This window comes from Heptranchias perlo, chromosome 39, assembly GCF_035084215.1.
Source record: "Heptranchias perlo isolate sHepPer1 chromosome 39, sHepPer1.hap1, whole genome shotgun sequence".
Lineage (NCBI taxonomy): Eukaryota > Metazoa > Chordata > Chondrichthyes > Hexanchiformes > Hexanchidae > Heptranchias > Heptranchias perlo.
The window spans coordinates 6705377-6721973 of NC_090363.1; the positions used below are offsets into that span (position 1 = coordinate 6705377).

At 44.4% G+C, this 16597-nt stretch overlaps 1 protein-coding gene across 1 annotated transcript; it reads left to right on the top strand.

Moving 5' to 3' along the window:
- The first annotated feature begins 6408 nt into the window (after window positions 1-6408).
- LOC137304918 (radiation-inducible immediate-early gene IEX-1-like) lies at window positions 6409-7691 on the top strand. Its single transcript, XM_067973706.1, has 2 exons — window positions 6409-6626; window positions 6748-7691. The coding sequence occupies exons 1-2, from the start codon at window positions 6420-6422 to the stop codon at window positions 7036-7038; spliced, it is 498 nt and encodes a 165-aa protein (XP_067829807.1). The 5' UTR covers window positions 6409-6419; the 3' UTR covers window positions 7039-7691.
- Window positions 7692-16597: the final 8906 nt, after the last annotated feature.

The following is a 16597-nucleotide window of genomic DNA, read 5'->3' on the forward strand; positions in this document are numbered from 1 at the left end:
AGGTAGGTTTTAAGGAGCGTCTTAAAGGGGGAGCGAGAGGTGGAGAGGTGTAGTGAGGGAATTCCAGAGCTTAGGGCCCAGGCAGCTAAAGGCACGGCCGCCAATGGTGGAGCGATTAAAATCGAGGATGTGCAAGATGCCAGAATTGGAGGAACGCAGAGATCTCGGCGGATAGATGTCTCCTGATCATTAGTGCTGTCAATATTGTAAGAAAGTTCTGAAAGAACAGGTTTGCTATTTTGGTTTGTAAAGTTTGCCAATTAGTGTGTCTGGTGCGGCATCCAACATTACAGAGAGGGGTTTAACAACCTGTCCCATTCTAATCCTGCGGTGACACCCTGTCCTGTTCAAGTCCTGTAGGTGTAGCTTCGGCAACACTAGATTAGCCGCATGCTGTAATTTGAGTAGAAAATGCCTTACACACACTCACCCACTATGGGTAAATGTACTTCACATGTTTATTTTTATCTAACAAACATCTACCACAGACTCCCACCTTCCACCCTCCGTAAACTTGAGCTCACCCAAAACTGCTGCCCGTATCCTAACTCGCACCAAGTCCCGTTCACCCATCACCCCCTGTGCTCGCTGACCTACATTGGCTCCCGGTCAGGCAAAGCCTCGATTTTAAAATTCTCATCCTTGTTTTCAAATCCCTCCATGGCCTCGCCCCCTCCCTATCTCTGTGACCTGCTACAGCCCTACAAACTTCCGAGATCTCTGCGTTCCTCCAACTCTGGCCTCTTGCGCATCCCCGATTTTCCCCGACCATCATTATGAGGGAGGCAGTACCAATTGATTGAAAACAGGATAATTTAGTATTTATATTGATAAAGGATGACAAAAAAAAGCAACTACAGGAAACTACAGACTCATCAGTCTGATATCCAGTCCGTGTAAAATGATGGAATTGATTATCAAGAGTAAGCTTTAGAATTATCTGAAATATAATAACTTAGTTAACAGCAGTCAGCATGGACTCATGACGGGAAGATTCTACCTGAGAAATCTCCTCAACTTATTTGAGGAGTGACATCCCAAGAGGACTGTAATCAGCCCTATGACGTGATGAATCTCAACTTCCACAAGGTTCTTGACAAAGTTCCACATGAAAGGCTTTTAACTAAACTCAAAGCTATGGAGATCTGGGGTAAACCCTGGTAATGGATGAGAAACAGACTGAAGGGTAGGAAACAATGAGTACTCATTGGAGGTGTTATGTCTTAGCGAGGGATGGGAGTACTGAGTGGGGGTACCTCAGGGCTCAGTGCTGGGGCCACTACTGTTTCTAATTGGCATGAATGACCTGGATTCAGAAACACAATGCAAAGTGATCAAATTTACAGATGATGCCAGGTTAGGCGGAGCAGTAGAATTGGAGGAAGCAGCTCAGAGATTACAAAACGAGTTGGATGAAATAGGTATGTGGGCGGAACAATGGGAGACAGAATTGAGTGCAAGTGTAAAGTGATTACACACAGGAAGGGAAATTAGGTCACCTGCATACTCCATGAATGGTATTGAAATAGCTAAGACTGAAGCTGAACCAGATCTAGGAACCTTAGTAGACTCAACGCTAAATATGTCCGACCAATGCAAATCAGCAATCAACAAAGCTAATAGGATGTCTAATTTCCGTCTCCACCCCTGCCTCAGCTCATCTGCTGCTGAAACCCTCATCCATGCCTTTTTTACCTCTAGACTCGACTGTTCCAGTTCTCTCCTGGCCGGCCCCCCACCTTCCACCCAAAACCCTGCTGCCTGTTTCCTAAATCGCACTAAGTCCCGTTCATCCATCACCCCCTGACCTACATCAGCTCCCGGTCCTGCAACACCTCAGTTTTAAAATTCTCATCCATGTGTTCAAATTGTTCCATGGCCTCGCCCCCTCTCCCTATCTCGGTAACCACCTCCAGCCCTGCAACCCTCCGAGATCTCTGTGTTCCTCCAATTCTGGCCTCTTGCGCATCCCCGATTTTAATCGCTCCACACTGGCGGCCGTGCCTACAGCCGCCTGGGCCCTAAGCTCTGGAATTCCCTCCCTAAACCTCTCCGCCTTTCCGCTCCTTAAAACCTACCTCTTTAACCAAGCTTTTGGTCACCTGTCCTAATATTTCCTTATGTGGCTCGGTGTCAAATTTTGTTTGATAATCGCTCCTGTGATGCACCCTGGGGATGTTTTACTGCGTTAAAGGCGCGATATAAATGCAAGTTGCTGTTGTTGTTGTGTGAGCCTAGAACGTTCCGAGGCGCTGCAGCACTGACGGGTCTACGCACGCCGCAAGAGGCTAATTGGAAGATCGTGGGCGCGGTGCCGCCACTTCCTGCTCAGGTGGAGAAAGCGCAGGGAACGTGCCCGCCATTCACGCCTGCTGCGTGCGAGGCTCAGACAGTGGTCCTGGGCCTTTGATGTATCATCAAACTATACCACCAAGGAGAGTTTTCAGAGCCTCGCCTGATCTTATTCTGACCTGATATGCATACAGGCAACTGTCAGCAACCTGCCCGCAGCACATGCACACATACAAAGATACACATATACAAAGATACACGCACACACATACAAATATACACATATACAAAGATACACACATATACAATGACACACACATACACAAAGATACACGCACACACATACAAAGATACACACATGCAAAGATACACATACACAGAGGTACACACACATACAAAGATACACACATATTCATACAAAGATACACATACACAAAGATACACACACACACACACACAGATACACACACATATACAAAGATATACACACATACAAAGATACACACATATTCATACAAAGATATACACACAAAGATACACACACACACACACAAAGATACACACACATATACAAAGATACACACACACATACAAAGATACACACAGATACAAAGATACACACATACACACATAAAATGATATACATACACACATGTACACACACATGCATATATATAGATACCAACACACAGAACATTGCCATCCTCGCTGCTAATGCTCTTTGTCCTTCTAAAAGCTAAAAAGACAACGTGTCACTACTGGATTAGAACAGGACAGAGTGTCACTACAGGATTGGAACAGGACAGAGTGTCACTACAGGATTAGAACAGGACAGAGTGTCACTACAGGATTAGAACAGGACAGAGTGTCACTACAGGATTAGAACAGGACAGAGTGTCACTACAGGATTAGAACAGGACAGAGTGTCACTACAGGATTAGAACAGGACAGAGTATCACTACAGGATTAGAACAGGACAGAGTATCACTACAGGATTAGAACAGGACAGAGTGTAATTACAGGATTAGAACAGGACAGAGTATCACTACAGGATTAGAACAGGACAGAGTGTAATTACAGGATTAGAACAGGACAGAGTGTAATTACAGGATTAGAACAGGACAGAGTGTAATTACAGGATTAGAACAGGACAGAGTGTAATTACAGGATTAGAACAGGACAGAGTGTCACTACAGGATTAGAACAGGACAGAGTGTCACTACAGGATTAGAACAGGACAGAGTGTAATTACAGGATTAGAACAGGACAGAGTGTCACTACAGGATTAGAACAGGACAGAGTGTCACTACAGGATTAGAACAGGACAGAGTGTCACTACAGGATTAGAACGGGACAGAGTGTCACTACAGGATTAGAACAGGACAGAGTGTCACTACAGGATTAGAACAGGACAGAGTGTCACTACAGGATTAGAACAGGACAGAGTGTCACTACAGGATTAGAACAGGACAGAGTATCACTACAGGATTAGAACAGGACAGAGTATCACTACAGGATTAGAACAGGACAGAGTGTAATTACAGGATTAGAACAGGACAGAGTATCACTACAGGATTAGAACAGGACAGAGTGTAATTACAGGATTAGAACAGGACAGAGTGTAATTACAGGATTAGAACAGGACAGAGTGTAATTACAGGATTAGAACAGGACAGAGTGTAATTACAGGATTAGAACAGGACAGAGTGTCACTACAGGATTAGAACAGGACAGAGTGTCACTACAGGATTAGAACAGGACAGAGTGTCACTACAGGATTAGAACAGGACAGAGTGTAATTACAGGATTAGAACAGGACAGAGTGTCACTACAGGATTAGAACAGGACAGAGTGTCACTACAGGATTAGAACAGGACAGAGTGTCACTACAGGATTAGAACAGGACAGAGTGTCACTACAGGATTAGAACAGGACAGAGTGTAATTACAGGATTAGAACAGGACAGAGTGTAATTACAGGATTAGAACAGGACAGAGTGTAATTACAGGATTAGAACAGGACAGAGTGTAATTACAGGATTAGAACAGGACAGAGTGTAATTACAGGATTAGAACAGGACAGAGTGTCACTACAGGATTAGAACAGGACAGAGTGTAATTACAGGATTAGAACAGGACAGAGTGTCACTACAGGATTAGAACAGGACAGAGTGTAATTACAGGATTAGAACAGGACAGAGTGTAATTACAGGATTAGAACAGGACAGAGTGTAATTACAGGATTAGAACAGGACAGAGTATCACTACAGGATTAGAACAGGACAGAGTGTCACTACAGGATTAGAACAGGACAGAGTGTAATTACAGGATTAGAACAGGACAGAGTATCACTACAGGATTAGAACAGGACAGAGTGTCACTACAGGATTAGAACAGGACAGAGTGTCACTACAGGATTAGAACAGGACAGAGTGTAATTACAGGATTAGAACAGGACAGAGTGTAATTACAGGATTAGAACAGGACAGAGTGTAATTACAGGATTAGAACAGGACAGAGTGTCACTACAGGATTAGAACAGGACAGAGTGTAATTACAGGATTAGAACAGGACAGAGTGTCACTACAGGATTAGAACAGGACAGAGTGTAATTACAGGATTAGAACAGGACAGAGTGTAATTACAGGATTAGAACAGGACAGAGTGTAATTACAGGATTAGAACAGGACAGAGTGTAATTACAGGATTAGAACAGGACAGAGTGTCACTACAGGATTAGAACAGGACAATTGGAACTTTCAAGCCTGAGATAAATAAATTTTTCTTGGATAAGGGTATCAAGGGATATGAACCGACAGCAGGTAAATGGAGTTGAGGTACAAATCAGCCATTTAGAAATCCAAGTATCTTACATCCATTGCATTTCCGTTATCTACTCTTCCTGTTACTTCTTCAAAGAATTGCATAAGGTCAGTCAAGCGTGACCTTCCCTTTTGAAATCAGTGCTGACTGTGCTTTATTATATTTTCAGCTACTGGATGTTTTACCATTACATTTTTCAGTAAGAATTCCATTATCTTTCCTACCAGCGACGTTAAGCCGACTGGTCTATAGTCCCCTGGATTTGTTCTAGCTTCCTTTTCAAATATAGGAATAACATTATCTGTCTGCCAGTCCTCTGGGACTATTCCCTTTTCTAATGAATTTTTATATAATGGTGCCTCTTCCTTTAGTTTGCACGGATGCAATCCTCCAGACCAGGGGGTTTTATCCTCTCTAAGTTTGACTGGTTTGTCAATTATCCCCCCCAGACTCATTTTCTACCTTATCTGCTTCAAATTTCCTGCAGTTTTTTGGTTTGGTCCAACTTTTATTTCTCGAGATTTCCTGTTGATGTTTCGTTTTCACAGTTGCTTCCCTGTGATAACTTTTTTTTTTGATTGCTTTCTTTTATTTGTGTGTTTTAGGCTCCCCTTTTATAAGAAGGGGAGAGTGGGGGGGGGTTAGGGTGTGTTCATGCGCAGAAAACCAATAAACCCAAAATAAGCGTCAAATTAAAATGTTATGATATCCGCTCAGGATGCACTCCAGTCCCACCGGTCGAGGGAAGCCTCAAGCGTACTGGCAGAAACCGCGTGCTCCCTCTCCAGGGCCAGCCGGTGCGCGGAGAATGCCCCGGGAGAGAGGCGGACAGTCGGAGCAACCGCGTGGTCCAGTGGATAGTGATACCTTTGCCTGAGGAAGGAGAAAATCTCCGAAAGCTTGTGAATTTAAAATAAAATTGCTGGACTATAACTTGGTGTTGTAAAATTGTTTACAATTGTCAACCCCAGTCCATCACCGGCATCTCCACATCATACCTTTTCCTAACAGAGGGTGCTGGTAATTTTCCTCTCTCCCACTGTGCATTTAGCCCAAGTATTTGGAAATTTTCCTGCCACGTCCTCATTTCCCTTTCACACCCTCCCCCCCCCACCTCAGTGGCCAACCTCTGAGCCAATAGCAGCGGAGCGGGCCCTTCTGACCAATCGCAGCGGGAGGGATGGAACCCGTGGCATTGTGACGTAGGTGAGAGCCGTCCAATGGCAAAGGGAGGGCGGGGCCAGGCTAGGGCATAAAGGGAGCGCGGGATGGCGACTTGTCATTCATTCACAAATTTGCAACACCATGGATGTAATTTACACTACAAGCGCTATGTCCTTCAGCAGGGGTTGCGATCTGAGCCAGCGGGCTAGCTCGGAGCGGCGGACCACCGGATTCATCGGCCGCAAGCCTACAATGCCCCAGATCTTCACTTTCGAGCCGATCCGGGAAAATAAGAGACCCAACCGACGCAAGAGAAGATCCCTTAAAGTTCTCTATCCACCCCACCAGGTACAAATCTGCCAATGTTGCTGCAAAAACTAGTTCACGTTGATTATATTTCAAACTTTTTATAAAGCAATATCTCTCTCTCGTTTTTAACATGCTCCATCTATCTTCTCTCTCTCTCCAGGTGAGGAGGTCCCTTCCTACCGAGAAGGACATGGCCAAGAGGCTGCTCCTGTTTTTAATCTCCGTTGTCCTCATCCAGGTGTACGGCGCCGTGGAAGACGAGCTCAGCCTCTCCTCTCCGGACCTGAGCGCTGCGACGCAAGTCTCGGCGTCTAGCCCGGCCCCTTCGGGCTTCTCCGCCACCGCCGTGCTCCTCGACACGTCCCCGGGAGCTGAAGCCAACTGCACCCAACAGCCTGCAGGAGGGGACTCGCTACAGGCGACCGGAGTCGTCCGATCCTGCAGGATGTGAACTGCGAAATGATTAAATCGTCTATTTATTTAATTTTTTGGTCCCCCCCCCCTCCCCCGGGGGAAGGGTGAGAACTGTCTCCAGCATAAACTGACCAGAGCTCAAAACACTGTTATTGCCTATAACAAGTGGACGGAAATATGATGAACACAGCAGTGAAGTCTGACTCTAAATTTCCAGAGACTTAAAGGGGTGGGAGCTGAAGTGTTTTCAGCTTCAGTGAAAGACATATTTTTCCAGTTGTAGTAATATGTAAAACTACTGTATTCTGCCGTGGATTCCCCAATACCAATGACCTTACATGCAATATTGCTGCTTCGTTCGTAGTGGTTGTTACTAATATATGTGGGGAGCTTATTTAAGGTTTATCTATTTTATTTATCATATTTATGGAAGTGTTTAATTTATACTATTTAATATGTAGAGGACTTATTTTCGAAGTAAGTCTTCCTTTTACACAGTCTGTGTCGAAGATCTCACCTTGCAGTGGGACTTGAAAACTCACTTTGTAACAAAGTCTGAGGTTGTTAGTGGATCAGCCAGTCGTTGCAATGCAGGGTGTCTCATCCATTTGATGCTAGTATGTTCTGTGAACAATTATTTGGTGAAATAAAAACATTTAAAAAATAAAAAAAACTAACCTTGAAAGAAAACTCTGATGGTGTTTTTCTATCTCCTGTGGCCAAATAACATCTCGTGTTTCTAGCTTAGAGTTGGCGTCTTCCATTTAAAAAAAAACCCTTACTTTATATTTGAGTACTGCTAAGTCATAGGGGGTGAAATTGGACATGGGCGGGGGATGCAAACAGGCAGAATTGCTTTAGCTGCCTGTTACACCACACAGCCAATATTCAGTGCTTTTGAAGTCCCTTTCTTATCTTCCTTTCTTGCACCCTTCTCTGATTTGCCCCAATCTTCCTTCACCAGCTCTCGTAGACAAACTCCCCAGACCATGGGGGTGATTATAACCCCCAAGAACGGGTGGGTTGGGGGCGTGCGGGACTTGAAAATAATTGGGGGTTTTTTGGGTTGCAACTGCAAAATTTTCAAACTTTGAATTCCCAGTGGGAAGCCTGTCCTTTTACACGCCCAAGTTGAACCCAGAAATAAAGCCGGGTTGCGGTCGCGACCCCAAAAAACAACTATTTTCAACTCCCACCTGCCCGTTCTTGGGGTTTGAAATCACCCCCCCATGTGTTTGCTTGTTTTCTTGGCTTCATAGGAAATCTGTAGCCTGACCTCTGACCCATGCCTGGCCTGGGGGGTTGGCCATCAGGGCTGCCAATTATTATTCACTATCATACTAGGTTACAGCACAGAAGGCGGCCATTCGGCCCATTGTGCTTGTTATGTCTTTTTGAAAGAGCTATCCAATCAGTCCCATAGCTCTGTATATTTTCCCCTTGAAGTATTAATCTAATTCCCTTTTGAATGTTACTATTGAATCTGCTTCCACTACCGTTTCAGGCAGCGCATTCCAGATCATAACCGCTCTGCATTAAAAAAATGTTTCCTCATCGCCTCTGGTTCTTTTGCCAATCAATTTAAATCTGTGTCCACTGGTTACCGACCCTTCTGCCACTGGAAACTGTTTCTCCTTATTTGAACACCTCTATCAAATCTCCTCTTAACCTTCTCTGCTCTAAGGAGAACAGGTCCAGTCTCTCCACATAACCGAAATCCCTTATCCCTGGTATCATTCTAGTAAATCTCCTCTGCACCCTCTAAGGCCTTGACATCCTTCCTAAAGTGCAGTGCCCAGAATCGAACATAATACTCCAGCTGAGGCCAAACCAGTGTTTTATAAAGGCTTGGCATAAATTCCTTGCTTTTTACTCTATGCCTCTATTAATAAAGCCCAGAATCCCGTGTGCTTTTTTAACAGCCTTCTCAACTGTTCCTGCCACCTTCGAAGATTTGTGTACATACACCCCCAGATCTCTCTGTTCCTGATCCCCTTTAAAATTGTACCATTGCCTCTCTTCATTCTTCCTACCAAAATGTATCACTTCACACCTTGCGTTAAATTTCGTCTGCCACGTGTCTGCCCATTTCACCAGTCTGTCTATGTCCTCCTGAAGTCTGTTACTATCCTCCACATTGGCTACCACTTCTCCCTGGTTGGAGGAGGGCGGGGGTGGAGGGGTCCCTGGGAACTATCTCCTGCAGTTCGCAAATGAATAGCACATTCCAATCCCTAATGTCCAAATGTTTGCTGGAATGTACTTCAACAAATCTCGGTTGTTTCAAACAATCTGGAATTATCTCGCTGTAACATACATCCTCCCACCTCATTTTAGGCCGCTGTGGGGAGATTTCAACCCCTTGTGAGCTAAACTTAATAGTAACATATTAATTACAATCATACCAATATTCTGACACTGCAAAATACTTAAGAATCCTGATACGTGACAACGCACAAGGTCATAGCTGAGCTTGTAAGGCGAGGCGTTACCCATCCATTGGACATAAGTAATCATAACCATGACAAAGGTAACGTATCAGTGCAGATTATTGCCAAATGCTTAACCGTCGTTTGACCGGTGTGACTGCATTTCTCAGGCTATTCAAATCACCGGGGACAAATGTTTGAGGGTTGGTGAAGCAATGGTTCATACCAAGTCAGGACACTTGCTAATATAATCCGCAAGCACCGCGGGCAAGTCCCATTGATACACCTGTATGCTATGCGAAATATTTAAGGAGAATTTCTTTTAAAGTACCGTTGACTCATGTATGAGGCTCAGGCACCTGTGTGAGTTATGTGGCACCGTCAAGTGACTCATTTAAAACAGCGAACAGTCTGAACGCATTCAAAGTCAGTCGACCACATTAAGTATAATGTAAAAGCAAGATTTGCACCTTCAAGGTCGGTATGCCTGTATTTTCCTCAACGATGCAGGTTTGAGAAAAGTTAAAAATATTTTTAAAACACGAGGTAATCCACAATTGCCAGCCCTGTGTAAAAATAATCTGCTCTGAGGGAGAGATAAAGGACTATACCTTTATATGGCACCTTATCATGTCTGTCTCCTTTAAATGGATTAGATCATGAGGACAGGTTGCACAGACTAGGCTTGTATTCCCTTGAGTATAGAGGTTTAAGGGGTGATCTAATTGAGGTGTTTAAGATAATTAAAGGAGATCATGGGGTAGATAGAGAGAGAAACTGTTTCCTCTGATGGGGGAGTCCATAACAAGGGGGCATAACCTTAAAATTAGAGCTAGGCCATTCAGGGGTGATGGCAACGAAACTATCAGTGGGGGAGCGTAACAGGCAGCAGATTCGATACTGTCTGTCTTGCACTACCAAGACGAATTTCTAACCCCAAGATCTTGCCAACAGTCCTCCATGCTCCGAGCTCTCTGGTTTCAATCTGTCCTTCAGGAAGTACAAGTCCCTATGAGGGGGGGCCTGATTGAGGTAGCACGGAGGAGAGCAGTGCGGTTGTCAGCAGCACCCCTCGTGACCGATGGGCCGATTCCCAAAAGCCCTGGCTGAAGGGGGCTGATTTGACGTGTGCGCTGCCCCTCTGGCAACTGAAGACTCCCACTCCTCTGATTTCCTCAACACTGCATGGTCCTCTGGCCCCCGGACGAGGGAAGGAAAGTCAACAGTCGAAGGTAAGTGTGACTGGAGACAACGTGATCATCTGTTCGAAAGCTAATCTCTGTGCACCGGACATTTAGTTTGCATTTAAGGGGTTGAACATGATTGAACGGAGTTAGTATTTGTGGTTAATCCAAAGGAGCCAACAGTTCCAAGAGATGTTGATTCAGTGGATCACGCTGGAGAATTTCCAAAAACCCTAAGACCCCACTGACTGTTTGTACTTTTCTATTATGTTTCCTACTTTTTGTTTGCTCAGCAAGGTGAAGGATGTTAGTATTGAGGAATAGAGCACTTTCCATTACAGGGAACACTGTCAGCATCAATCACTCTGGGGTCAGGTATAGCACGCTTAGATACAGAGTTTGGATCCCTTTACACTATCCCATCAAACACTGCCAGGTCAGGTACAGGATAAATATGGAGAAACTATTTCCTCTGGTGTGGGGAATCAAGAACAAGGGGACATAATCTTAAAAGTAGAGTGAAATCAGGAAGCACATCTCCACACAAATGGGTAGTGGAAATCTGGAATTACCTCCCTCAACAGGCTGTGGATGCTGGGACAATTGGAGCTTTCAAGACTGAGATTGATAGATTTTTATTAGGTAAGGGTATCAAAGGATATGGAGTACAGGCAGGTACATGGAGTTGAGGTATAAATCAACCATGATCTAATTGAATGTCAGAGCAGACTCCAGGGGCTGAATAGGAACAGGAGGAGACCAATGTGGGCATGTTACTACAGTACAGGTTAGATGCAGAGTAATGGATCATACTATTGTGAGATGTGCAATGGCTTGATTTCAATTACATTCCTTTCTTAACAGAAAGTCAAATATGGAAAACTCTGCAGGCTCCAAAACCAATAGCTTATGAATGCTTAATGTGATTGTCTGACATTCTCCTCGCTCTGCTGCTTTAGCAGAGGTGTTAAAACCATCTATTTTAAACTGGTTAATGCCTCCACTAAAATAGCAGACAGTGAAATTCCAAATGACCATATTAAGTGTCCGCACACTGGAATCCCAGGGGACAGTCTCTTCCATCCTCACTTTAGTTAAATTAAGTCATGTAAAATTCTGCTTAGTTGTTCGTGATTCTACCTTGCTAACATAAAGCTTTTCTTTTTTTGCTGTCTCGTGGGAACAAAGTTAATGCTCAAAGCAATGATTATTTATTAGCCAAATGCAAGAATCCAGAATGATAGCACCAGGAGGCCTACATAACAGATGCGTGGGCACGTGCGCATGTGTGTGAGAGAAAAATCCAAATATGGACATTTTTGTGTTGTTAGTGTTTTGTATATATTATACAATGACACACTAAAGCCTAGAAATAACTACAGGCATTATTATTGGACAAATGTTTAATATGTTCCAACAACATTCGCATTTCTGCTAATTTAAAAGAAGCGCTCAAATATTTCTAGGCTGTGGTGATTAATGTTAACTGGATTTTGTTCTGAATGTTAAGACAACAGATCAGAACAGCTCTCTTTGCCGAAGCTTCTTTAACATGAGTTTTAATCAGGTTCAGGACAAATTGCTGTTGTTTTCTCCAATGTAAGTGGCCATTGAAATTGATAATCAGTGCTTTTATGTTGCTGTTTCAGTTTTGGTAAATAGCAGCTGCCCAGTGCTATCCGTATTTATATTTCCACGTGGTGCAATTCTCCACTGGATTGCGGCTCGCAAATCCGGTGACGGTTTACAAGGCTTGTGTGTCTCCACCGCCACTGGGAGTGTCAGCCGAGATTTTGTGCTCAAGTCTCTGGAGTGGGGGTTGAACCCACGACCTTGTGACTCAGAGGCGAGAGTGTGGTCACAATCGCGTAACACATTCATACTCATTCCCCTGTCCGCTATTTTAGCAGATAGCACGCGTAAAAGGCCAGGAAAAGAACAACTGGTCTGTCCAGACGGGCACCATTAAGGCGTGATTCCCCCTCCCCCAGTTATGAATCTCCTGGGAGAGGCAAAAGAACGGAAAGAAAAATTTTAGACCAATTTAGTGAGAAGCTCTGGTAAATTCCACTCTGACCCTGAGGGTGATCTTGCAAAGCTCCAGGAGACCGCAGTCCATTGTATTCCTGTCATCTTCCCTTTCTACACCACAACAGTCTGTAAAGAGATGAAAAAGGACAGGGAATATCAGCATTAATGCATTTGAAATAAATGAGTCAATGCCTACATTAAAGTAGGAGGCAGAGGAAGGTCAAATGACGAAGTTATGTGTTCATCTGCTAATATGTATAACCTTGAAATTATACACTTAAAAGCTTTGCTGCCTTCAAAGGAATGTCGGGGCAAAGTTGGCAGTAGGACAAAACGGGTGATAGCGAACTGGCAGCCCATTTTATACCCTGCCTGGCTTTCTTTTCATTGACTTCGATGGGAAGGAAAATCGGGCAGGGTCTAAAACAGGCTGGGCCTGATGGGCCGAACGGCCTCCTTCTGTGCCGTAAATTCCTACGATTTCTCGGCTGCCGCTTTGCTATGGCCCGTTTTTTTTTAAAACTGACCAGGACAAATTTCACCCTCAGCATCTTGCAGCGGTGGAAGGTGGGGAGCTGTTCGAGGGATTGTGGGGTAGAAATTCGTGTTGGGCGCGAGCGCTAAACGGCCGCCCGCGGGGCGTATAACGGGCGGCCGGTACCACACCGCCTGTTCTGCGTTAGCGCCCAAAGTGAATTTCTGCCCCTGTGTGTCTTAAACTGGCAAGATGGCTTTTTCTGTCACAGAAAAGGCTGTCCAAGCAGATTGACCTTTGACTTTCTATACTCCAAGTACGCAAATATTACCGTCTGCTCTGAAGTACTTGGAATCAGGTTACTGCAGTTGTGGCTTATTCCTTATGCTTCACTAATGTTTAATTTGCAAATAATTATCACTGTCGTTTCACCTTGTACTAGTCTGGTCCTGCATTCGGTATTTCCTCTTTCCAAGTAGACTGAAGGAGTGGTGGAAATCTTAAGTAAAGTGCTGGCTGAGCTCAGTTGTGAATGATCTTACCTCTGAGTCAGAAGGTTACGGGTCTAATCCACACCAACGCAGCACCCCCTTAGTCTAGATTATGTGCTCAAGCCTTGGAGCAGGGCTCGATCCCCACAACCTTCTAACTCAGGGGTGCGAGTGCTGAGGGAATACGTCGAATTACATCGAATGTACAGCACAGAATCAGGCCATTCGGCCCAACTGGTCCATGCCGGTGTTTATACTCCACATGAGCCTCCTCCCACCCTACTTCATCGAACGCTATCAACATAACCCTCTATTCTTTTCTTCCTCCTGTGTTTATCCAGCTTTCCCTTAATGCTATTCGCCTCAACCATTCCCTGTGGTAGCGAGTTCCACATTCTAACCACTCTTTGGGTAAATACGTTTAGAATCATAGAAGTTTACAACATGGAAACAGGCCCTTCGGCCCAACATGTCCATGTCGCCCAGTTTATACCACTAAGCTAGTCTCAGTTGCCTGCACTTGGCCCATATCCCTCTATACCCATCTTACCCATGTAACTGTCCAAATGCTTTTTAAAAGACAAAATTGTACCCGCCTCTACTACTGCCTCTGGCATCTCGTTCCAGACACTCACCACCCTTTGAGTGAAAAAATAGCCCCTCTGGACCCTTTTGTATCTCTCCCCTCTCTCCTGAAATCTATGCCCCCTCGATATAGACTCCCCTACCTTTGGGAAAAGATTTTGACTATCTACCTTATCTATGCCCCTCATTATTTTATAGACTTCTATAAAATCACCCCTAAACCTCCTACTCTCCAGGGAAAAAAGTCTCAGTCTATCCAACCTCTCCCTATAAGTCAAACCATCAAGTCCTGAGATTGGATTTATTAGTGACTATCTTTTATTTATGGCCCCTAGTTTTGGTCTCCCCCATAAGTGGAAATATTTTCTCTACCCCATCAAACCCATTCATAACCTTAAATAACTCTATCAGGTCACCGTCAGTCTTCTCTTTTCTAGTCTGCAGGTTAGACGTGGCCCTATTCTGGTGATTCAGGCCGAAATTAAAGATCCCTTGAAACTATTTGAAGGAGAGCAGGGAGTTCTCGCGGTGTCTTCAATAACATTTCCCCTCAGCAGCTGTTTGTGCGCAAAATATAATGAAAAGCAAGAAGCTATAAAGCTAAAGAAAAAAAATCATGAAAAGTTTTGATAGAGTAAATAAGGAGAAACTGTTTTACACTGGCAGGAGGGTCGGTAACCAGAGGCAAGATGAGGAGACATTCTTTTACGCGGCGAACTGACGCGATCTGGAAATCGCTGCCTGAAAGGGCGGTGGGAGCAGATTCAATAGTAACTTTCAAAAGGGACTTGGATAAATACTTGAAGGGGAAAAATTTACGGAGCTATGGGGAAAGGGCAGGTGTGTGAGAGTAATTGGGTAGCTCTTTCAAAGAGCCGGCATAGGCATGATGGGCCGAATGGCCTTGTTCTGTGCTGTATCATTCTGTGATTACATTAATTTGCAATTTTTCCTTCTTTACCAAATACCTCTGCAGCAGTACATTAACTTTCCTAAGTTGTTCTGTTTAAATTCCAGCCTTCAATTCAAAACCTCCTTACAAGCCTGAATGCGTGTACAATTCATTCTGCAGTTGTTTTTGGAATCTTGTCTTAGAAATTATACAAAATGCATCTGGAATGCGCTACAAAACACAAATAAAAATTCCAACATTTCAAAGTGTCCCTGTAAATGTTTCCACTTCAAGGATTTACGCAAGTCCCCCTTTGAAAGTTACTATTGAATCTGCTTCTACCGCCATTTCAGGCAGTGCATTCCAGATCATAACAACACGCTGCGTTAAAAAAAAATGTCTCTCCATCTCACTTCTGGTTACCAACCCTTCTGCCACTGGAAAAAGTTTCTCCTTATCTACTCTATCAAAAAGCACTTCCATTTATAAAGTGCCTTATCATCGTCCGCAGGATTTCTCAGTAATAGGCTGCTGGTGATTGGAGAATGAGGGGTGGTCTGACCGAGGGGTGATCTGATCCCACCATGCACCCTCCGTAAACTTGAGCTCAGCTGAAAACTCTGCTGTTGGTATCCTACTTCGCACCAAGGCGCTTCATAGGAGCGGTTATCAAATGAAATTTGACACCGAGCCACATAAGCAGATCTAGGAAAGCTTAGTCAAAGAGATAGGTTTTAAGGAGCATCTTAAAGGAGGAGAGAGAGGTAGAGATGCAGGAAGGTTTATGGAGGGAATTTCAGAGCTTAGGGCTTCGGCAACTGAAGGCACGGTCGCCAATGATGGAGCGTTGGGGATGCGCAAGAGGCCAGAATTGGAGGAGCGCAGAGATCTCAGATGGTTGTAGGGCTGGAGGAGGTTACAGAGATAGGGAGAGGGTGAGGCCATGGATGCATTCGAAAAAAAAAGGGTAAAAATTTTAAAATCGAGGCGTTGCCGGACCGGGAGCCAATGTAGGTCAGTGAGCACAGGGGCTGATGAGTGAATGGGACTTGGTGTGAATTAGGATACGGGCAGCAGAGTTATGGATGAGCTCAAATTATTAGTAATTAGAAGGTGATGCAATGCCCATGAAAGAGGGAGTGACAGAATTACAGATTTCTCTCCCTGATTACAGGTGATGGAATCAGTCTCACAACAAACCCATCTGCTCCTCTTCAATCTTCTGTACACCAGTGGGAGTTGTTATAAGCTGAATAGCCCAGTAGTGAAGGGGAGAATACTAGAGCTTGGTCTTCAGTTGCTTCCAAGCCTTTATTCGCAGAGCTCCACATTACACACCCCACACCCTAGATAAGCTCTTTTATATATGGATGCACGCGAGCCCCAGTTGATAGACACCACCTGAATACAATTAACACTAATTGATATAAATCACATGGATACAATTAACAGGAGTGACCCCGGTCTTATGCTGTGAGTGACCGACCAATTGCCAATCATCCTTCTTTC